The following is a 24506-nucleotide window of genomic DNA, read 5'->3' as shown; positions in this document are numbered from 1 at the left end:
ATACCCTGATGTTGATTGTAAAGTTATCTGAAGGTAGCTGAGGATGTAAGAAAGATGTTTAGGAGGGCATCCTGTCTTCTGGAGAAGCACAAAGTCATTAATAGATCTCAACCCATCTAGCCATTTGTTTATTCCTGTCTGAATGGAAGACTTGAATGGTGCTGTCCTGGTTTTGGAGGGCCCTAATGCTGCCTTAATGCTCGTTGCTCAGGGCATGGAGGTGGCCTAGCAGCCATCTTCAGTGAGTCTCTGAATTAAAAACTATTAATGACTTTCACACATTTGAAGCAGTGCTCCTTAAAATAGCTCCCGAATTATCTACATACATTCTTTTAGTGTACAGACCCCCAGGACCATATGCATTGTTCTCTCTGATTTAGTTATTAACTTAGACAAAGTTGTAATATTAGGTGACTTTAACATACATAAAGACATACAGACAGACACCTTCAGTAAAAATTTCTTGTCTCTCCTTAACTCTGTAGGTTGTAGTCAACATACAACAGGACCAACACACATATACAATCATAGACTAGACTTAATTATCACTCACAGAGCTGATATTCATCATGTACTAGTCCATCTCATCAATAACTCTTTTTCTGACCACTTTTGAGATTCGACTGCCCTTCATAGCTGCCAAGGAGAAGACTATTACAACTCGACACATCAACGGGGTACTTCATTAAATTTCATGAACACGATGAACAATGCTTCATCTCTAGTAATGATGTTCACGAAATCACACAATTATAATACAGTGGTCAGACAGGCCATTGATGAAATTGCCCCGTTAAAGACCCTCGCTACCTATTTAAGACAATAGTTAATCTAACAAATAAGAGTATAGCACCATCTAACTTTAGCAGTGACAATTTCATTAACTTCTTTAACGATAAAATTAACACCATCAGACTTCAAACACAATCAAATAAGCTGCAAAGAAATCTGGTACAGACACAATATGAGCACCTCTTTAGTGTTTTTCAATTAGTTAACGAACAAGAACTCAAGAAATTAATTATTAAGACAAAGTCAACCACCTGTCCGCTAGATCCCATCCTCACGCAGCTAGTCAAAGAGTCCCTCGAAGTACTGGCAGAACCTAAAATTAGTATAATGAACATGACACTTGCATCAGGCATTGTACCTGTCCAATTTAAGTTAGCAGTTGTTAGACTGCTCCTTAAGAAGTCAAATTTGGATCCACAGGTTCTTAACAACTACATGCCTGTTTCAAATGTCCCATTTCTATCTAAAATTCTTGTGAGAATGGTTGTGGCCCAGCTGCAATCGTATCTGGATTCAAAAAATATACTTGAGAAATTTCAGTCTGGTTTCCGCCCAGGCCACAGCACTGAAACTGCATTAACAAGTGTTACTGACGCAGGGAATGCAGCAGTGCTTGTGCTTCTCGATCTTAGTGCTGCCTTTGACATGGTTGACCACTCTGTTTTGTTACACAGGCTTGAGTTTGAGGTTGGCTTATTTGGAACTATCCTCAGGTGGTTTACTTCATATTTAAGTAATCATTTTCATTATGTTCAAATATCTAATAATTGTACTGCTTCATCAATGTCACCAGTTCAATTTGGGGTACCACAGGGATCAGTGCTGGGACCAATATTGTTCTCTCTCTACATGCTGCCGCTAGGTAGGATAATAGGAAAACATAATATTAACTGTCATTCATATGCCTATGACACGCAAATATACATTTCGTTTACACCAAATGACAACTCTTCTATTATTACTTTAGTAAATTGCAGTAATGAAGTAAAGACTTGGATGCGTGAAAACTTTTTGTTACTTAACTATGATAAAACTGAGGTTATGCTGTTTGGAGGAAACAATACTGATAGGACTACTATAACTTCAGCACTTACCTTTTTAAAAATTTGCCTCAAAGACTCAGCATGTAACCTAGGTGTCATATTAGACACAAGGCTCTCATTTAACTCTCATGTTAAAACAGTATCTAAAACATACTTCCTACAGTTAAGAAATATTGCAAAACTACGGCAGTTGCTCTCCACTCAAGACACAGAGAAATTAATACATGCTCTTGTATACAGCAGGTTAGAGTACTGTAATGCCCTATTATCAGGGAACACCCACTACTCTTTCAACAGAATTCAGAATGCAGGAGCTAGAATTGTTACTAGGAGCAGAAAGTACAACCATATAGCCCCCATACTTAGGTCTCTTCATTGGCTTCCTGTCAGGTACAGGGCGGACTTCAAAATCCTTGTACTTACTTACAAGGCTCTCAGAGGTCAGGCACCTGTCTATCTAATGGAACTTATTAATGTTTACAATCCAAGTCGCCCACTTAGATCACAGAATGCAGGTCTTCTTCATATTCCACAAATTAATAAAATAACAGTTGGCGGTAAAGCCTTTAGTTACAGGGCCCCTAGCTTATGGAACAGTCTCCCACCCCATACTCGGGATGCTGAGTCAATCTCAGTATTAAAATCCAGACTGAAGACCAATTACTTCAGCCTAGCTTACTCACACCTTACATTATAGCCTGCTGCAACCATGGCTGCTGGTGCTGCTGTACATGCCATTGTGTGTTTCTATGTTGGCCAGCCAGGTAGATACATCTGTTCTGACCAAACGATCCTATTCTCCTCCCCACATGTCTTAGATGGTGCCCGGGCTGGGTACCATCTGAGTTGGATGCTTCATCACTGCCATGGGTCCAAGAGGGACATCGTGGATATAGTTATCGTTTAGGAGGAATTTACTTGTCTACAGAGATCTGCATGGAGTACTAACATACAGAAAACATGATGGATGTATGGATTAATACCCTCATCATTTCCTTTTTTAAATTATATAATGTTAGCAGGCCCAAAGGGGTTGGGCAACCAGTTGACCTTGGACTGCTAGAGGTTTTTTCTTTCCTTACTAAGGAGTTTTTGGTTCCTCTCCTCCATTGTCTTCTGGTCTGTATTGACAAAATGTATAATCAATTGTATTGTTAAGTGCCTTGAGGCAACCTTGTTGTGAAAGGCGCTATATAAAAATAAATTGAATTGAATTGAATTAATGTTACCACAGTCAGCGGACATCTGAATGTTCTCACAGAGTTTCAGACAATAGTTGTTGGCAAAGTGCCTAGCATTGAACATTGAATACATTGAGCGTTGCTCCGGGTTTTCCTGAGTGCTGTAAAGATCTTTTTAGAGGGATTCCTCTTGTAGTTGACGAGGGCTGTCCGCTTTTCCTCAGTGACTGGTTCCAGCTCAGCAAATCCAGTTTCAAACCAGTCTGGACTTTTCCTCTTTTTTCTTGCCAAAGATATCTATGGATGTAATGTAGATCGCGTCGTGGATGTGGTTCCATCTCTTTTTGGCATTGTCTATAGGGAAGTTTTGGTGTACTTTCTCAATGGACTGCAAAACGCTCGCATAAGTCTGGGACTGCTATCTTTGCAGTATTGATGCGAGGGCGGGCTTTCTGCTTTAAGCGATTGACTTGCCTGGGCTGGAGTTGCATCTTAAAGCAAACCAGGGAATTGTCAGTGTCACAGTTGGCGCTGTGATAGCTGCGAGTATTTAGGATTTTACTTAATGATGTATTCCTTGTGATGACCATATCCAACTGGTCCCAGCGACCAGACCTGGGATGCCTCCAGGACACTCTGTGTTGTGGCTTGCTGGAGAAGAATGTATTCGTTATGCAAAGGTTGTAGTAAGATTTCCAGAAGCCTTTGCCCATTCTCGTTCATGTTGCCTACACCAAATGCCCAATGCCAGTGGGCCAGGAGTCATGATCGGATCCTACTCGGGCGTTGAAGTCACCAAGTAGGTACAGCTGCTCTGTGACAAGTACATCTCTGATTACAGTGTCAAGCTCCTCATAGAACTGGTCCTTGGCCCCAACGGAGGAAAAAAAGAGTTGGTGCAGGATGTTCACTGGGCCTGAAGAGCTTGGAAGATGAAGCAAGAGGATGCATTCTGAGCCTCTAGTTGGTAGTTCTATGGCAGGAAGCAAAGAGTTTTTCACTGCAAACTCGACACCATGCTGTTGCAGTTCATCTGGATCCCTTCCCTCCTGTTCCCGGAGGCTGCCATCTGAAGGGAGCCTAGTCTCCTGTAGGGCAGCAATGTCAATATTCAGCCTCTTGAGTTCAAGGTTGATAATGGCTGTCTTCCTAGAGTCATCAATTTGACCTGGGTCAACGGAAAGGCCCTGGCACATGGTCCTGATGTTCCAACTTGCTAAGTGCAGGACTGGTGATCTCTTAGTGCTTCTGTGTTTGCTTGGTGCAGTGTTTTCAGTCTGCTTGTCAAGTTGATTCTCTAAGCTCCATGCACCCAATGAAGCAGGCAGACTGTGGCAGTTCAGCAAATTACTAGCTGGGGGCTGCTTGGCTTGAGGTGGGTGGTAGCTAACCAGTGGGATATGATGATCCCTCCCATTGTTGGTGGCAACCCATAACGTCCTTAACTATGCCACTTGTTGTGGGCTTATCACTCGTAACTGCTGCCTCCCGTGTTGATCTGTCGCTATGGTCAGCGGCACTGGAGTGAAGTATATGGAGACCCTGTGTTACCCAATCGTCAGAGTCTCCCGGACTCGTCAGTGTAGTCCAAAGCAGTGCAGAGCACAACTTGGCTGCAGGAGCTGCTGGAAGGATGGTTAGTAGTCGAAACAACTGCCTTTGGGCTTTACTCTGGATTTTTCTGTCAGGGTTCACTCCCTTAGCCTTTTGAGATTATATTTTTAAGATTTTGATATGATACTTGCGCGTTAAATGCAGAATGATTTTTTTCTTCCAAATTCAGGCTATTCACCAATTTTGCTAAATTTAGGTTATTCTTCAAAATATCAAGTGTTAAACAGTTATTTATTATTAATGCAATTATGTATTACTCATAAAATGTTAAAATATATTAAAACAAATTAAGTAACACTAAATTGCCATCTAGTCAAACACAACATGATTCACCTCAAAGAACTTGTTAAAATATGTTTTTAAAAAGCAATTGGTTCACTTTCAACTGAAAGTGAGTCATAAATCATACTTCAGAATATTTAAACTTTGTTGGTTAGTATTATGTGTGCGTGTAGCTATGCTGTTGATTTAGAGATAAGTGTGTAATTTGGTTTGTTTGTTATTTATTTTTCCAGTATACAATTGTTTTAAGTGTATTAGAGATGATCTATGGAGGTGTATGTACATTTGTTAATACAGTAGGAATGGACAACACCATTAATGCAAAAGTAACTCATCCTAGAAGCTACTGATACCCAAAAATATGGCCAGCAGCCATATCACCCAGCAACTCACATCTGGCAACCCACTGAAGCTAACCAAGTGAGAGCCTGGTCAGGACTTGGAAGGGAGACCTCCTGGGAAAAACTAAGGTTGCTGCTGGAAGTGGTGTTAGAGGAGCAAGCAGGGGACACTCACCCTGTGGGGTCTGTGTGGGTCCTAATGTCCCAGTATAGTGACGGGGACACTATACTGTAAAAAAAAAAGGTGCTGTCCTTAGGATGAGATGTAAGGACATGACTCTCTGTGGTCATTTAAATTTCTTGAAAAGAGTAGGGGTGTTACCCAGGTGTCCTGGACAAAATTTCCTATTGACCTTTACCAATCATGGCCTCTGATAATCCCCATCTATGAATTGGCTTCATCACTCTATTCTCCTCCCCACTGAGGAGCTGGTGTGTGGTGAGAGTTCTGGCGCACAATAACTGCCATCGCATCATCCAGGTGAATGCTACACATTTGTGGTGGTGGAAGGGAGTCCCCATTACCTGTAAAAGCGCTTTGAGTGGAGTGTCCAGAAAAACACTATATAAGTGTAAGCAATTATATAAGCGTATGTAAGCGTTTTATCCATTTTTCACTTTTACGTTTTTTTTTTCTGAACCAACTGATACATTTAAATAAATTAACTCCAATGCCTTAAATCACTGTTCCCTTCTTTTTTTCCTTTTGATTTTAAAGGTGCTGGTGGTTGGTCCCCCTTGGACTCTAACAAATATCAATGGCTTCAGGTTGATCTTGGAGAAAGAACTGAGATTACTGCTGTTGCCACACAAGGGAGATATGGGAGTTCAGACTGGGTGACAAGTTACCTTCTAATGGTCAGTGACACTGGCAGAAACTGGAAGCAGTATCGTCAAGAAGACAGTATTTGGGTAGGTAATCAATTAGTAGAGTATTTTAAGAAAAGTCTTATATTTCTTTGATTTCATTCACATGTATATTTTATATTGTTACAAATGGGTAGGTAGGTCCCTTTTCAGGCCATCAAGGCCCATGGGGAATGGGGGGCAAGGGCAACCATTTTTCTTGACCATCTTACACTGGAGGTGGAGGTGATGTGGTCCCGCGAAAGAATTAACCCCTGGTATTCATTTGGAAAGCAGGCTGAGTGGAACTGGGAGCCGTCTGGAAGGAATTAGAGCAAGCTATATCACTTCCCCATACCTAGGACTGAACCTGGGATCAGGAGCTAGACGCCCTTGCCATCTGAGCTACCACGGCTCCAGTTACAAATGGGGGGTCACAAAAATGGTAAAAATCAGAGATTGACCAAGAGGTTTAGTCAATAAGTAAAATACATTTTCATAAGGCCCAACTTGTAAGTGATTTCTCCAGAATATACCTGAGGGGCTGGTATAATTAGAGGTACATCAATTCTTTATTCTCTGACAGAGCTTTGGTAAAAAGAATAATAATCCACACACACTTGGTTAAACATATATTAATTACAATGACTACACACAACAAAACATACAATACGCAAGTTAATCTTTGTACACATCCAGCCATTCAAAATGCACGGAGTACGCTGCATTAAAACGTGGTAGGCGTGGCGCATCATAACGCATTATACTGCATTTGAATTAAATCGATTATTATTTAAATTGATAATAGTATCCAGAGGCACCTTGTAAAACCTTGTAAAACCTCCAGGTGGAGCTAATAAAGCTTAACATCACATGTACAGCATTTGAGCTGTTGCCAGAAAATGCCCAGTTTCGAATCCTGGTCACTGCAGTGGGACAATCTTTTTCCAATTAAGAATTTATGTTGTATACTCTTTAGACTCTTAATAATTTTAAACTGTGTATTACAGTGTGTTAATCAGTAAACATTACAAAGTCAGTATATTTTAAAAAAGCAAGATTGCTCAGTTGGACAAAAGTACACAACCTTCCACCTTCATCATAAATAATTTAATTATTCAATAATATTTCATGTATCTAAGTCTTTAACTTGGTGACTTAGTGGGTTCTGGTTTTAACATGCCTGTTCTAACATTATTAAGCTTATATTGTGTAGTTCATAAAAAGCTATAATGTTTCATCCTTTTCTAAGAATACATACTAAAGAACACCACTTGCTGTTATTGTAAAAAATAAATGTTGCAGTGATTTAACATCACTTGATAGTTATATGAATATGGAATTGTGTAACTAAGCAGCTAAAATATCACATGTGGACATTTCAGAAACATTTTGACATCCGATTCTTATTAAAAAACTTTTATTGTCCTTGTAGTGGTAATGGACAAAGCATTGCACCCAATGGTTCAAAGCGCGATCAGAGTATTACTTTCAGTTTGTTTCTTATATAGTGAATACAAAAAAATAGTCCACTATTATAGCTTGTTGTTGGCTCCGGCGTGATTTTTTGTGAATTAAACAAAGAAGGAAAGAAGGGTTATTTTCACAATTGGCACTCTAAGATTCTGACTGATTTAATTCCCCTCATTTAGCTGAAAAGGTTAAAGAAATCATGCAGTAGTTATATGTATTTGAAGGCGCTCTGTTTTATTAACAGACACTCCGACTCAAACCTGTGTTGAACAGTGATATGGATGTGGGTAATGTAATCCCCATAAAAAAATGTGCTTATCGTGCAAATCCTGCTAATCTAAACACAAGAAGAGTATTATTGGACAATGTTGTGTGGCTCTGATGGAATTTCTCTTTAAACTGAAAAGTTATAGAGGAGACACATTGTGTGTCACCTCTTTTTACACTTGTAAAAACATTCCAATGTTAATGCCACATGGAAGATATTATTAATAACCTTTTAAATCTGAACCTGTTAACTACTTCACACCTGCATGTCAAGATCACGGTTTCAAAATAAAAAAACAAACATCAAACCTTTGATTGGATGAGAACGTCATGATCATGATTGTTTCGCAAGCATGTGAAACGTGACAATTTGTTACAGTTACCATCAGGAGAAAAAAAAGTTTATTTTTTATTAATTTGTGGCTGCTGCAGTTGCAATGGCTTCGCATTTGTTTTTTCAGTCTGTCCATGGAGGGAAGGGGGAATTGGGGGGGGGGGGGTGCTCTCCTTGACAGCTGACACTCCTCCATACGCTTAAGTGAAAAATTAATAAAAACGCCAATGTAAACATCATATTTACAATTTGTTGAAAATAAAAATGTAAAGTTCTCTAACGCTTTCTAAGTCAAGTACAAAAATTCACCTAGGGAGCTGTGTAAGCATGCATAGGCAGCAAAAGATCAGCTAAAAAGAGCACCATAGGTGTCACATTTACTGTACAGGTCAAACCAGTTGCTTTCCATGTTTTCTGTGTCCGAATCACAGCGGTTTGCAGGCTCTGTGTCATTTGTTCACAAACATATTGACATCTGAAACATTGTGTCTCATAAATAGATATTTTAATAAGCAAAGCTTATAAAAACTGAAGAAAAAATGACTTTGGAAAAAATTCAAGAAGCTTGAAATTATTATTATTAAATTAATACTGTTAATAATGACCAGCCACATTATTATAGTTTCAGAGTTATTTTTAAAACTGCTTCGTTGTTCTCGATTCTAATTACAATATAACAGACAGGCGTCTGTTAAATTGCCCCGCTGAATAATGTGTTTTGAATTAAACAGTTGACAGTATTCACGTTTGCTAATTTACATTCTTATTTCATTATTAATATAACTTATAATACTTATAATATTATAACTTAATATAATTGAATATGTTATATTGAATATTTGATCTTGTATTGTGTTTTTGTACTCCTCATTGACAATCATTAACTCACAATTTACCTAGGTATGCAAATGTAAATGTAAATTGATATGTTAAAATTGAATATGTGTGCATCTGTACAGTATTTACAAACAAGGTGTTTTAGAGTCCTAACATTCTCATCACCCAGAAAACTCCCAGACTTCTGCTAAGTGTGAAGCTTTTAATTAATGCCTACAGAGGCCAAATAACAGATAAGCTGCTTTCTAAATAAATGCAATGCAACCTCCAATTAAATCTCTCTTTCTGCACCCTAGATGCTATAAAATAAATTGGAGCCTACTTCCCTATTCTAAAAATGCACCCTGAGCAGGAGATGTATTTCTAACTGAGGTATTTTTACCCAGGAAATCCAAGTTCCCTAAAAATCCAGAATAGCAAGCTCTCTCTAACAGGGTTGAAAAATTTAGCTCTAGTCAGGTTTTGTTGGGATGATCATGAAGTAGGGGCTCTTGCCTGGCGCAAGCTTCAAGTTCCAACTCCTCTGGACTCTTGTCTCTCCTCTCTTCTTACCTGATTTTTTCTTTTTCTGGTTCTTGTTGTCTCTCTGTGCTCTTATATTGATCTTATATTGTGTGTTTTTATACTCCTCATTAACATCATTAACTCACAATTTATCTAGGTATGCAAATGTAAACTTTGCAATTGTTTTTGCTGAAGGGACCCCCCAGCCCTCAGCAAACATCCCCACTGCTTCAAAACTAGGCTTGTTTACTTTTACAAGTGTCACAATCTTTATCTAAAATCTAAGAGACACTTCTCAGTCATCTAAAGCTGTAACAATTCAATATATTTATGGCTTGGTGATTCTCAAACTTTTTGGACCAAGTACCACCCCCGATCAAACCAAAGCATCCATGTACCACCTACAAGTCATATTCTCATTGGAACTTCAGAAAAACTCAATGACCAACATAAGCATGCACCCACACACACTCACACACACACACACATATAATAAAAATAGCACTGAGTGCTTAGATCAGTAGTTCTCAAACTTTCTGGACCAAGTACCACCCTGATCAAACCAAAGCATCCAAGTACCACCTACAAGTCTTCTTCGCATAGGAACCCCAGAAAATCTCAATGACCAAGATGAGCGTGTGTGCACGCACGCACGCACTCACATACACATATAATACATATTATAATGATAAACTTTATTTGATATAGTGCCTTTAAAGGTTGGCTTCTCAAAGCGCTTTACAGAATGACAAAAGGAACAACAACAATTAAAAATAAATAATAAAAAGCACTATTTCAGTGAGAGGGGTGAGCCTGTTTAGTCGAGCAAAGCAGATGTAAATTCATTGGTTTAGCCAAATCAACGACGTTTATAGACTTATCTAATCGCAGTGAAAAGCATCTGCTCATCTTAACGCACTCTATCAGTATACTTTTGACATCATCTGTCATATCAATAATTCTATGAGTGACTGTGTCTTTTGGGGGGGCAGCAGGTCAAGCTGTTCAGCAGCTTTTTCTCCACACATAATACGTGTCAGCTCTTTTGCCAACAGTAAACAAAGTTCTTCACAAATAGTGTGGGGCTGCTTTAGCAATCCACAAGCTTCCATTTTTCCCCGTTTCCATTTCAGGAGTTTGTCTCAGAAGTTAAAAGAAGTTTTTATTTCATGCACATGGGAGTTAAACACAGAGGTGCTCGGTGTATTTTTCTCAAATTAACCTAGAACAGTTCTTAAACACTTTTCTTTTATCTATCACACTTTCCTGTGCTCACAAGATTGCCAGCGTTCGTAGTATGCATTTCTATGCTTTTCTGTGCTTACAACATTGGCATTGTTCCACAATCACGCACATTCTCTTACCTCCCTATTTGGTGGAGATAACTTTTTTTAAATACAATTGGTCACTTATGTTCGTAGCACGCATTCCTATACAATGGTATTGAATTAAATAGTAGCTCTCTAGTAGCTCTTTACACAAACTAGTTTTATTAAATAGAAAGTATGAAAACCCGTCCTAATTTTTCAGTACACACAACAAAGTTCCAGGGTCATATGGTGTACCGCCTGGCGGCTCTCCGTGTACCAGTTGTGGTACCACAGTTTGAGAACAGTAATGGCTTAGATCATTTGGATCGTACCGCCTTGTAGCCGTTTTCTGACACTTGCTAACATTAACAGTGCTGTCTGAGTCAGGTTCAGCAGCAGAGCTTGTGTCAACGGCCGATGTATAATCCTCCTTGTTTTCGACAGGTGTGCGTGATCCATAGGAGGTAGTGTCAGTACTCTTGGGGTCTATTTCTTTCAGCCATGACATAATACTTGATTTTTGGGAGGTATTCATTTTTGATCATTTGTTCTGTTGGTGAATATGACGCTAGGCTGTGTCTTTCAAAGCTTGAGAGTTGAACACTCAAGTATTAGTGTGCGCTGTATCAACGTAACTAAGTTTCTAAAAATAGAAAATATGAAAACCTGTCTCAAGCTTTCTGAAACCAATTAAGTAAATTACAGATGAAAAATTTACATAATTTTTAAATCCAATTTTTCAGTGCACACAATAAATTTCCGGGGTCATCTGGCATACCATTGTGGGCACTCCAGGTGTACCACAGTTTGAGAAAATAGGGAAAATACTTTAGTCCTTTGTCATGTGCATGATTGCAGGGGTGCTTACACATTGTTTGAAAAGACTAGTAATCCTTGTCAATAGCATGGCAGCATATTCTTACAGCATCCCGGATTTTCACTAGATGCGGTGTCCTTTTATTGGGTATAAAATGCTTACAAATACATTAGACGACATTCCATTAAAAATGTGATACAAAAATATAGTATAAACTATATAAAATAATAGTTTAAAGTAATTTTCCAAGTTATGGAGCTTTATAAAGCTTCTGTATGGACAAGATGCATTCCTCAGTTATGTGCCCAAGATAATAAGGGATTTGACTTCACATTGTAGCATTTGTTAATACTGGTCATAAATCACAATAAAAGGAATTGAACTGACCAGAGGTTTGAGTGAGCAAAACTGTCAGTGTAAGTGTGTTTTGAAACCACTTTAAAATTCCTTGTGACTCAAGGGATCCTCTTTTCTAGTTGGAATGTACACTCCACTCTTTTATTCTAATTCAATCCACTGGTGAGTTAGAAAATGATGTATTAATGTCTTGTTTCAGAGTAGGTAGAGTGGTGTGGTAATGATAAATATGGAATAATGGTTGATTGGTTTAGTCTAGGGATTAAATGGTGATAATTAGCTGGAGATTAAAAAAATTAAATGTTTTTTTTTACACAAAAACATGCTTCTCTGACATGACATAATGCAGATGCAGCCATTTAAAATGTGCAAGGTGTCAGGCAGTATACCACAGCAAGTGCCACGGTATGGCAAACAGCACTGCGTAATGCTGTTTTTATTTTGTCAAATAATCTGATACAGAACTACATTACTCTGTAAAACTGCCAGGTAGTGCAGTGAATCCTTAATGTACTGCACAACCCATTGGTGCTTTCCTGCACTAATAGCACTAATAAGTGCATTAAAAATAAAATTTCTTTTGCGCTCATTTTTCTTTTTTAGGAAGCTGTACTTTGGGCAAAATTTCATTAAAATAATTCTGAAATTTTTTTTGAAAAAACCATTGCATTTTGAAAAAATGTTTTTTGTTGTTTATATATTTACATATTTATTATATATAATAATTCTTTAAAGTGTAATGGAAAATTAAACACTTGTAATGTTTAATTTAGTTTAATTTTCACCTGTCATGTGGGAAGCCTGGATTTGATTCCCAGCCAATGCACAAGTTGTACTTTTAACAAATTGCCATTTGGAGATACAACACATGAAATTTATTAGAGAAATATAATAAATAATATGTATACTACAGTGATATTTTGTAATTGTACATATTAATATCAATAATAAAAGTAGCCATTACATGGATGAACCTGCATAATGAAGAGCTACTGTATCACCCTTAACATCTGTAACACCTTGGGCTCTTTCACACCACAAGATTACTCAGCCAGATATATAAAACAAATGTTTATTGCAAAGTCAGTTGTAACTTTATTGCTTCCTTTCATATGTTTACATGTAAAATAATTTAGATTTTGTATTAGTACACATTTAAGTAACAATGTTACTCACAAATATGCAAAGCATTTTTACCATGAAGATCATGAGTGCCAGTTATTCTAAAGGCTCACTGGCAGGCACTGAATCAACTATCAGCAGTAGCATAGCTAGGAATTTATATTTGGGGTGGCAGGAATACCAGTATAAAACAAACAGTGATCAGAAGGTTGTAGCAGGTTAAAAAAATGAAAGCAGGAGGTGTTACTATTTGACAAAGCATCTTGAGTGTAGAATTTTGCAGCCAACCTCCTCAAGAACTTGGCATATCATATTCTGATGCATGTACTCTTCCAGTAATGTTTTTTCTGATGTCCCTTTAAGTAGTGGCAAAATATCTTGCTGCTGAAAATGAGGTCTTAAAGACGCCACCTTTTTTTGTTTGGAGTTAACAAAGATTATAAAATTAATTTGATTTACACTATGTCAAGCTAAGTGTATGACACATTTCTTTGACAATGTTGATATCACAATTGTTTGGAACAGTAGAAATTGTGTTTTTTGTTTGGAGAGGTGGTCAGGTCTCTTTCATGCCCACATCCCCAGTGGCTTCACAGTGGTATTACTATTGAAGTATCTTTCATAAAAATCTTAATATAGTATACATATTATTTATTAATTTTATTATTAGAGAAAGTATTTGTATTGTGCCTAAGGGCTGATTTGTTAAAAGTACAATTTATGCATTGGCTGGGATTCAAACCCCGACCTCTAGCATGGCAGGTAAGAATTGTACCACTAAACCACCAATCTATCACTCAGCTTGGACGTGCTAAATTAAAAACTACAAGCTTTGCTTTTTCCAGTGTCTATAAGCGTTTCATTTTCCATCACAACAATAACAAGAGCTAGTGTTCATGGAAATATAACTAAAACACATCAAAACTTTTTCAGAATAACTACAGCAAGTGAACACATTTAGGAATTAAATGTAAAAAATGCTTATGAAGAAGGTGGAATACTATTGTGTACCTTATTGTTTTTTTTTTAATTTTCAGCTACCAGTACCAGCTATATATTATATTTAAGTTAATAAATTAATATGCTTAATGGCAATCGGAACTGTTATTAAACTACAATTATTATTTTCATTTTCAGCTACAAAAATGTACCCCTTACATGATTACATATTAATAATCCATATTAAGTGGTTAAAGAAGTTGTACAACAGGTTAAATGAAGCTACTGTTTCACTAACGTTTAGTGCACCACAGGTGTCACCTGTCAAACTTCTTTGGGCAGTGAAAAGGAAAATCTGGTATGCTGAATAATACCGTGGTACAGCACAACTAGCTTACTGCTGACACAAGTTTTGACACACATTCTGAATTGCTGCGTCTGTATAGTGTTACAACTGTTGTAGCTAATGAAGTATCTTTAATAATCTAGATACAATGGGTAACACCTGGCTACATTGAAAGTATTCTGGAAGCTTCAAAGCAAGGAGGTTTTTGCTGAGATGTAGGGGTGCAAAAATCAGGGATATAAGCAATCGTAAAGTTTACCCTGGTTTACCATAGTTAAATTGAGTTATTTGTAAATAATTAAAAATGTCATCAACAGTCTAGGATCATAGCATTAAATGAGCAAGTACAGAGATACAGACAAGAAGAGACAGAAAAAGACAGAATGTATGACAAGGGATGGAAAAACAGAAGGTGAGAGCTCCTTGTCCTGATCATCCATAAAGAGTTGGATGTTGAGTATAGAGCTTGCTATTCTGTTGTTAGGTACTTTGATTTCCTGAGTAAAGAATCCTCCAGTTAAAAGTGGGTGCATTTTTAGAAGAGGGGGACAGGATCCCACTAATTTTCTAGGATCTAGGTTAACAGAGAGAGATTTAACTGTAGGTCATATTCTGTTTAGTTTAGAAGGCAGCTTTCTCTTTTTTTGGCCGTTTTAGGCATTATAAAAGTGGTGAACACTTGGTAGCAGTCCTGGGTTTTTCTGGGTTGTTAAGACATGGACCTCCCTCTGAAATGCCTTGTTAGTACGTTTGTACTTATTTTACAATTGTGGCCAGTCTGTGTACAGATGCAGCCATTCAAAATGCGTGCGTTATTTTGCGGCATACCCCGGTGGGCGTGTCGCGGCATCACGCAGTGTCACGCAGTGTGACGTGGTTAATCGCGCGTCATTTGACGCTCTGCCGGAAACTATCCGGCGTCACCTTGTAAAACCGCCAGGGGGAGCTTAACCTCTCATGTACAGCATTTGAGCCTTTAATTTTGAACAGTGTATTACAGCATGTTAATCTTCAGTCATTAAAATGTTGGTATATTTTATGAAAGCAAGATTGCTCAGTTGGACAAAAGTACACAACCTACCTTTATCAGAAATATTTATGCATCAAAGCCTTTACCGAAGATATTACTAATAGTATTAATAATGGATGACTTTGGACAAGCTGTATACTCAAAGTATAATTTCTTTAGCACATTTGTACAAGCACTTGGAATCTGTCCAAGCCATACTTTGTCAGGCATTTTGTTTTACTTCAACGGGCATAAAAACTTCCTTGCTTTTAACAGGGCGTTTCATAATTTCTAACTACGAAAATGATTTAAAATGCGACACCTATCATTCAACTAGAGCTTAAAATATCACAAGGAAAAATACACACCGGTATTCCATTTCTCCCTAAACATTGTAAGCTTCGAAGTCTTTAACTAACGTGATACCGGAGTCAACAAGCATACTTTTAGAATTTGATTAAAAGGGAATATAATATGGAATCGCGTATCTCAAGAATTTAATAACGGTATGATTATATCCGTGTACTGCGGCAGGGCTGTGTAGGGCTGTTTCGCCTGCCTGCTCATGCGAGCTGACTGTAGCCGACTGGTCTAGGTGCGTGCCTGCCAACGGGCAGGGTGTGTGCTCGAATCCAGCTGGTGCTGAACCTTCCAGTTTTATTTATTTATTTTTTAATCGCGTAACATATTACCGTATGCAAACTGTACTGTATACAGTATGTATATGTATATTTAATGTCTTAACTGTGCCCGTTTAATTGAATTTTAAAAAATTATTTAACACGAACATTAAGCTGTTTACATCTTCCGCCTGAGAACAGTCACCCGTTGCTACCCAACGCAGAATGGTGATTGGCTGACACCATCTGACACCCCTCTGATTGGAGAAAAAAGACGTGCTAGTTTGCTATACATACTGTAACAGGAAGAGGATTTCTTTCTATTCAAAACGTGTATTTTAAAAGTTTAAGAAGTAAAAACCTTACAGCGTACACAGATTTCTAAACTGATCAGGATCGTTATCTTTGTCTTATGCATAATAATATTCACCGCTCTGTGCAGCAAATTAATAATAAACTTTATTTTATATAGCGTTTTAAACGAATAAGTAATTAGATTGCTCATAAACCTAATCACTTGCTTTTTCTTTTTATTTAGGCTCAGATTTCAACTATAGATCGTATTATTAATAACCATAATAACAACCAACCAACAAAAACAACCATATAAACATAATACCAACCAAAAACATAGATAACAACCACAATACAAAATCAAATATATCAAACCATTTTACTCTCGCAAAGTCCTCCAATTATCATAATCCCGCCCCTTATGCAAAACCAAACCTTCCTCCCATCCCAGTTTATCCTGTTTATCATAAACAAAATCCACCTCAATTTTCAACATAAAGCATTACACAAAATCAATACCTCAACACTCCATACTCAACAACGATAATTCACAAACAGCCAGAACATGTAACTACACATTCCCAAACAGACCTAATTTCCATAGCCCCGCCCCTTATGCAAAACCAACATCCCTCCCCTGTTCTCTCTCTCCCCTGGCGGTTGTAATTGTTTTTATTTTCAAATAAATTTTAGCAAAGTCATGCATTTTAAAAATCTTAAGATTTTTATATTTATGTCTTTATTTAGTGGTTTCATTAGTGACAAAGGCTAAACTTTCTTGGAAAAATGTCTTTTATGTAAACCATGTTTGCTATTTATTCATTCAGGGCTAAAATATGTTCATTGTATTCTAATGAAAGAAGGGTTCCTTTCGCCGTAGTCGGGAGCCTAGCCTTTAACTAGTAAGTACTGTACTTACTGGGTTTTTGAGGGGGGGGGGAGAAAAATCGTTTTCCCAGCCTAACAGTATTGTTTTTAACCTGTAAATTTGCTGGACAGAGAGGTGAACATTATTACACAGAAGACAAAGATAGCGATTTACGTTGCATTGTGTATCGTGCTGCTTTAATACAGTTTTAAATAATTGGAAGTCTAAACAGTATCAGCTTTATTTATGGGTTTTAAATAAAGGTGATTTAAACGCGATTTAAATCAATATAAATGTTTATATTGTAACGCATAGGTGACTATTCATTGTTATTAAAATGACTTAAATTCGATCATGTTGTGATATTTAGAAATATACATTTGTTTGGTGCGAGTGAAGTTTTATTTAATCTCTGAGCCATACTGATTCTTCTGGAAGCCAGTTTCCGCCAGGGAGTAAAAAAAAACACACTATGGTATTCTCTCCAATGCAGTGCAGTTAAAAACATACCTCTGATGCTGCTCCTAAATGAATATCGTTTATGACCATCAGAAGCTTTATGCTCCTTTTCTTTTTTCCAGTGGATTGAACAGGGAGAGGCATTTCATGATGTACTTTTCACTGATGAAACAACAGTGGCTCTGGAACAGTTTTCAACCATGTCGTTTTATAAAAAGGGGAGATATGTACACGTTACTGAAGCTAAACGTTTAGCCTTTGTCACTAATGTAAACACTAAATAAAGACGTATAGAAATCCCTACGTTACAGACTGTATATGGCTGGTATTGGTACTTTAAAGAAAAAATACACACCAGTATTCCACTTTCTCCCTAAACATTTTAAGCATCAGAGTCTTACATGTGGTTATTTATTGCATAATTTAATTTTGAAAGCCACTGAGACATCAGGTACTACTGTTGTATGGTACAAGTGTGGTACTTTTAGGGGTACCACGGTACAGAACACTAGTTATTTAAATATGATTGATAGATAAATAGGCCCACTTTATTCATCCTGAAGAAGATAGAAGACATCCTGATGTCTTAACACAGATACTACAGTGCTTAAGTACTACTCACGTATATGTTTCTAGGTTTATATTATGCATTTCATACGGTCAAATTACTTTTGAGCAACTAATAAGAAGCGCGAAACGGTATGCGTTTTAGTTTCGTTTCGTGCTGGGACCCGTGGATTGATTAGAGATATCAAGTACATACAAGTCATTTTTTAAATGTTGTAGTTCGTCTTGAAAAAATGTTACGAGTACATCATCTATCAACAATTACACAGGTTCTGTTTCCATATTGCGGATTTTGGTTACGTAATATTATGTTCTAGATTTCACGTTGTGAATATATGATTTGGGCAAACAGAGCCGCAAAGAAGTACATTATGGGTGGTTGTTTTTTTTTTGCAGTTTTATCTAGAACAAGCGATGCTTAAACCTTTGTCTGATTCTTGTGAAACTATCCACACGACAGTTACAGTACCTAGGAGTTGACTTCAGTGATGTCACTGATGGGATGTTTCTAAAAATCCATCCTCTGTAAAACGTCTTCTCTAGTTGTCCTGCATATGTATTCGCTAATGAAGCTGTGTGTTCTGAGCCTGGATCTCTACATTTGTGTATGAACCAGCTTAGAGGGCTAAAGACAGCTTGTGTTTAAATTGAGTGTAAGGCAATTTATGCTTCTAAATTCATGGTCAGCATTTTTGTACTGTGCTGTAAACTTGTTCTGTGCCAAGTCACATTATTTTATAGCGTTTTTATAGCGTTATCAAATCCGGTGGCGCGGTGTTAGTTTCCTGACTCCCATGTCACATGGTCTGTGATTGAAACCTGTAATACCGGTTTAATTCGTCACAGCCAGCACTCCGGTTGTAAAGTAGAAGCAGGCGAGATTTCCAGCGAAAAACACCTCCCCCTTCTTCGGGTGTGAGGGTCTTCTGCTCAGAATGAAACGCTAAAATGTAATGTAAGCTCTGAATGGGTTCAATTGTGATTTGGGCTTGATTAAGGTCGCTGCCTTTCATCTAAAACCCTACTTGAATCCTTCTAAACTAAAAATCAGTGTTAGTGAGTTCTAAATAAAGAGGTATCCAGGTAACAGTGAAACGGGCGGACAGTCTGGGGAGATCGCCCGTTTTCCATGTAAATAGTTCCCTGGTTCCGCACCCCTTGTTGTTTCTCTCGCTCTCTCTCGGGTCACCTGATCATTAGCTCGAAAGATTTGAGTGCTTTGTGTATATTCTAATGGTAGTGGGGGCAGGGTGTGTGGGAACAGGTTTGGTTGAAATTGCATTGGAGATCTATGTTCTTCACACCTGAAACATTTTCTCTGAAAGCATTTTCTTCGCTGTTTAACCGATCTTGTTACAGCATGTTACAGTTTACTATTATTAACCATATTAATTTTAAGTGCTTAATGTAAAATCTTGTAAAAATATATTTTCATTGTTCAAATATACATTAAGTCTGACTATCATATAATAAGTTAAATACAAAACTAAAGAAAAAATAGGGTTAAATATAATTCAAAATATTTTGCTAACAATGTTAACTGTTTATGAATAATAAAATGTATTAGCTAAGGAGTAGGATGGCACAGTTGTTAGTATGTTTTTTGTTTTGTTTCTTTTTCATAAATACAACAGTAGTACCTGATGTCTCAGTGGCTTTCAAAATTAAATTATGCATGCAAACCTGTGAACTAGAAAGATAACTAAGATATTCATCCATTTATAATGGTGGCAAAGTGGTTAGCATTGCTATCTTGCAGCACTGGGGTCCTAGGTTCAATTCCTGCCATCCTGTGTGTGTGGGGTTTACATGTTCTCTCTGGGTTACATGGTTTTTCTCCATATGTGTGATATGACTCCCTCTCGCACTCCAAAACATACTGGTAAGTTAATTAGTTTATGGGAAACCTGGCCCTGGTCTGTGTGTGTTTGTGTCTGTCTGTCCTGTGATGGACTGGCACTATGTCCAGGGTGTATTCTGCCTTGTGTCCGTTGCTTACTGGGATAGGCTCCAAATCCTCTGTACTGGATAAAGAGATTAGAAATGGAAGTAAAGGCACTGTGTGGATGGAACTATACACAGTGTTAGAAACCCACTATGAAATGGCAGCATCTCACTGAGAATAAAATATTTTATACTGCTGGCTTAAGGAAACAGCCTTTCCACCTCTCTTGCACATCAGTATCCATACCTAGTTATTTAAACAAATTGCCTCTAATTATAAACATCTTAATATGCTGGCTCTGTGGATCCGCATCAGCTATGTTTGCCCATTCCTTCAATTCATGTGCATCCAACACACAGTTCAATGCCAGCAACTACACATAATCTAAAATACAATCCTTATTTCAGTATCTATGTAAACATATAGTCTGTTAACTTCATCATCTTCATCAAAAGTATGCCTAACCCCATTAGGAAGTGTTCTTGTTATAAGTATATTCCTCAGCTTTCCCCAAACTATCTTCTTCTTGCCAACATCTCTAGTCTTTTATCCTGCAATAACTCAGCCAACACTTAAATCTCCAAAAGCTGCTTGTGTTAATTTCTTTAAATCACAAATATCATGTGTAAATACTGGCCATGTAATACTCTGCATTGTGGAATAATAGTTTATTTTAAAGGGAACTAGAGAAACTAAGAACTAGAGAAATCAAGAAAGGCTTTTTTTCTAGAATTAATAAATGCACATCCTGTTCACTGGGGAAATTAAATCCACACTGAGCAATCTTCAATATGTTCAGAATATGACAGCAAGAATCCTATCAGGGATGCATTACACCTGTTTTCAAGTCCTTGCACTGGTTACCTATCAGATTTCGAGTCAACTTCAAAATCCTTATCCTCCTTATATACTGTCCTACAACTGGTATTATTGATCTCCGAATTATTGTACTTGACATGACTTCATTCAGCCTTTCCTGAACGTCTATGACAGGCAGAGAGAGTGCTGTTTCTGGTGCGATCTTTTACAGCTGACATTTCACTGTTTTAAACGAACAAGAAATTAGATTGCTCATAAATCACCTATTCTATATAAACACAGCGTAATTGCCCTCCGAAAATCTTCTTTTTCTTGTTCGTTTTAGAGACCTTGATCGAAACTGATTTTAGATGTCAGAAAGGATTTATTTTCTCTGTATTTCCTACATTGCTTTGTCGAGATTTTAACTTTATATCTAACTTTATATCTAGGCTCAGATTTCAACTATAAATCGTACAGTAATTAATAGCAGTAAATACTGATGTTTATACATAAAAAAGTCATGCCTTGGAGTATAGACCCCCAAAGGAATGCCATAGACTCAAACAGCAAAATAAACACATACAGAAAGAAAGTATTTGTATTGTAATTGCAAATCCTGGTACTGTATGAGTGATTGGTATGACTTTCCTCATTACAAATCTCTTATTAGAATTTAAATTTCTCTGTAACTCCAGGTCAGAACAGAGAAAATGTAACTGCCTTAAGGAGTTTACGATTATGAAAAATAGAAGGATAAGCATGATACGTATGTCTTCTGTCATTTTCTAAGTCATGTTACTGAGCACCAAATCTTATTGAGAATATGAATCCATTTAAGGTTTATACCATTAAAGTAACGGTTTATTCCATGCTGAAAATGTTTGTACCAGACTTTTTTGAGGCCTGTTTAATTGTGTCTGAAGTCTGATGTTGTAAATTTTATTGTTAAAAAGATCCATGAAAATGTCACTACTAAAGTTAGCTGGTACTGTTGGTACTGTAAGTGGCAAGTAGAGCTCATATTTTAGATTTTGTGTAGTTGCTAGCGTTGAACTGTGTGTTGGATGCACATGAATGAAGCGACGGACACAAGGCAGAATACACCCTGGACATAGCGCCAGTCCATCACAGGACAGACACAAACACACACACACACCAGGGCCAGTTTAAATCTAACCTCAGAACCTTTCTTTTCAGAAGACTTAGTGTCTGTATCTGCTTCATTTTCTAATTTTGGTAGCACCTCTACCTGCTTGTCTTTCTTATATGCATTTACTTTGTAATCTGTGGTCCTTTTATCTGTTTTTACATCTACTGTATTGCTTTGAGATGCCACCTTTAATGGTGATATATCAAATAAAGTTTTTTATTATTGTTATAGGGAAACATGATCAGATTGTCCCTGGTTCAGAAAAAAAAGATCTAAAGTATACTAGTTTGTCACTCTTCTAATTCCCTTTGCTAAATGACTTTTCATACTAATCTGATCAATCTAACTGCCAGTTTTCTGTGCTTTCTCTATCCTGCTAGATTTGCAATTATTCTGAAAATTTTCATCTTGAAATAACTCATTTCTAAATACCTTTTTCACTGTTAACATCTTGCAGCAACTCTGCCACAAAATATACACTCTGACAGTTCATCCTGCTACCAACATTAAATAAAACAAATCTTAAGATTTCTATATTTATGTCTTTATTTAGTGATTTCATTAGTGACAAAGGCTAAACTTTCTTGGAAAAATGTCTTTTATGTGTTGCGGAAAAAACTGACTTGCTTTAACAAAATATGTTTACAAATCCTTTCACCTGCCATTTTCGTAGTTAGAAATTATGGAACGCTCTATTAAAAGCAAGGGAGTTTTTATGTCCGTTGCAGTTCTTTTGCAACATGAATATAATTATATCGTTATTAATTTCTTGAGATACGCGATTCCATATTATATTCCCTTTTAATCAAATTCTAAAAGTATGCTTGTTGACTCCGGTATCGCGGTAGTTAAAGACTTCGATGCTTAAAATGTTTAGGGAGAAATGGAATACTGGTGTGTATGTTTTCTTTAAAGTACCGATACCAGCCATATACTGTATGTTTAAGTTCCAAAATTAATATCGTTTATGGACTTCACACGCGTTGCAGTATGCTCCTATTCTTTTTATGCTCAGGCACAAAGTAAAAGGGGATGCTTCATATTGCTTGACTAATTTTAAAAACTAAGTTAGAAATGCAGACGCTCCCTCGGTGCGCTGCTCTGGTGCGCCGGCTCTTACACAGTGCCTGTCTGCCGTAAGCGTTACAATATACATACCCAACACTGCTTGTACCCATCTGTCATGCAAATAAAACACCTTGAATTGAATTGAATTGAGGGGAGAGGGGGGGAATACTAAAGCCAATACTGGCTCAATACCCTCGATGGGCTTTGACGTGCTAATGCGTTGGTTTAAGAGTCCGGGTGTGGCAGGCTTCCAATGTCAACTCGACTCGATTGGAAGACAATGAACGTATTTTGTGATATTTAGAAATATAAATTTGTTTGGTGCGAGTGAGGTTTTATTTAATCTCTGACCAAGGGAAACGTTTCATTTTTTTCAAAGAAATGTTTGTTAAAAAATAAAGTCATAGTTCTATGGGATTCAATCACAGACCATGTGACATGGGAGTCACGAAACTACTGTAACACACAGCGCCACCAGATTTAATAACGCAATAAAAACGCTATAAAATAATGTGACTAGGCACAGAAAAAGTTTACAGCACAGTACGATAATAAATGCTGACCATGACTTTAGAAGCATAAATTACCTTACACTCAATTTAAACACAAGCTGTCTTTCTGTATGAACCTCTAAGCTGGTTCATACAGAAAATGTAGAAATGCATTAGCCTGATTATGATTAAAAAACACATAATTAAACACGCGTTTGCGATTTAAATCAGAACACGATTTAAATCAATATAAATGTTTATATTGTAACGCATACTGTCCAGCCTCCATTTCTCTATAAAAATTTACTCTGTTGCACACACACACACAATAGAAGGAGGAACCGCTGTCAGAAGGGAAGATATGTTCAAAATATCGCAAATATCGATCATGTTGCGATATTTTGAAATATAAAAGTCAATTGATTGTCCATAATATCGCTATTCTATTTTTTCGAAGAAATGTTTGTTAAAAGAAAAGTCCGGTACCAGCTGGATTTGAACACACAACCTACCAGTTGCTAGGCACGCACCTAGACCAGTCGGCTATAACACAGCTCGCATGAACAGGCAGGCGAAACAGCCCTACACAGCCCTGTCGCAGCACACGAATACCATTATTAAATTCCTTAGATACGCGATTCCATATTATATTCCCTTTTAATCAAATTCTAAAAGTATGCTTGTTGACTCCGGTATCACGTTAGTTAAAGACTTCAAAGCTTAAAATGTTTAGGGAGAAATGGAATACTGGTGTGTATTTTTTTCTTTAAAGTACCAAGACCAGCTATATACTGTATGTTTATGTTCCAAAATTAATATCGTTTATGGC

At 37.2% G+C, this 24506-nt stretch overlaps 1 protein-coding gene across 1 annotated transcript in view; it reads left to right on the top strand.

Moving 5' to 3' along the window:
• cntnap3 (contactin associated protein family member 3) overlaps positions 1-24506 on the top strand; it is a 438191-nt gene that overhangs the window by 176374 nt on the left and 237311 nt on the right. The window contains exon 3 of the mRNA XM_088910414.1: positions 5972-6165. Within this exon, the coding sequence (XP_088766540.1) occupies positions 5972-6165 (194 nt within the window). The remainder of the gene's footprint in view (positions 1-5971; positions 6166-24506) is intronic.

This window comes from Atractosteus spatula, chromosome 3, assembly GCF_055471065.1.
Source record: "Atractosteus spatula isolate fAtrSpa1 chromosome 3, fAtrSpa1.hap1, whole genome shotgun sequence".
Taxonomy (NCBI): Eukaryota; Metazoa; Chordata; class Actinopteri; order Semionotiformes; family Lepisosteidae; genus Atractosteus; species Atractosteus spatula.
This window is presented reverse-complemented; position numbering and strand designations above follow the sequence as displayed.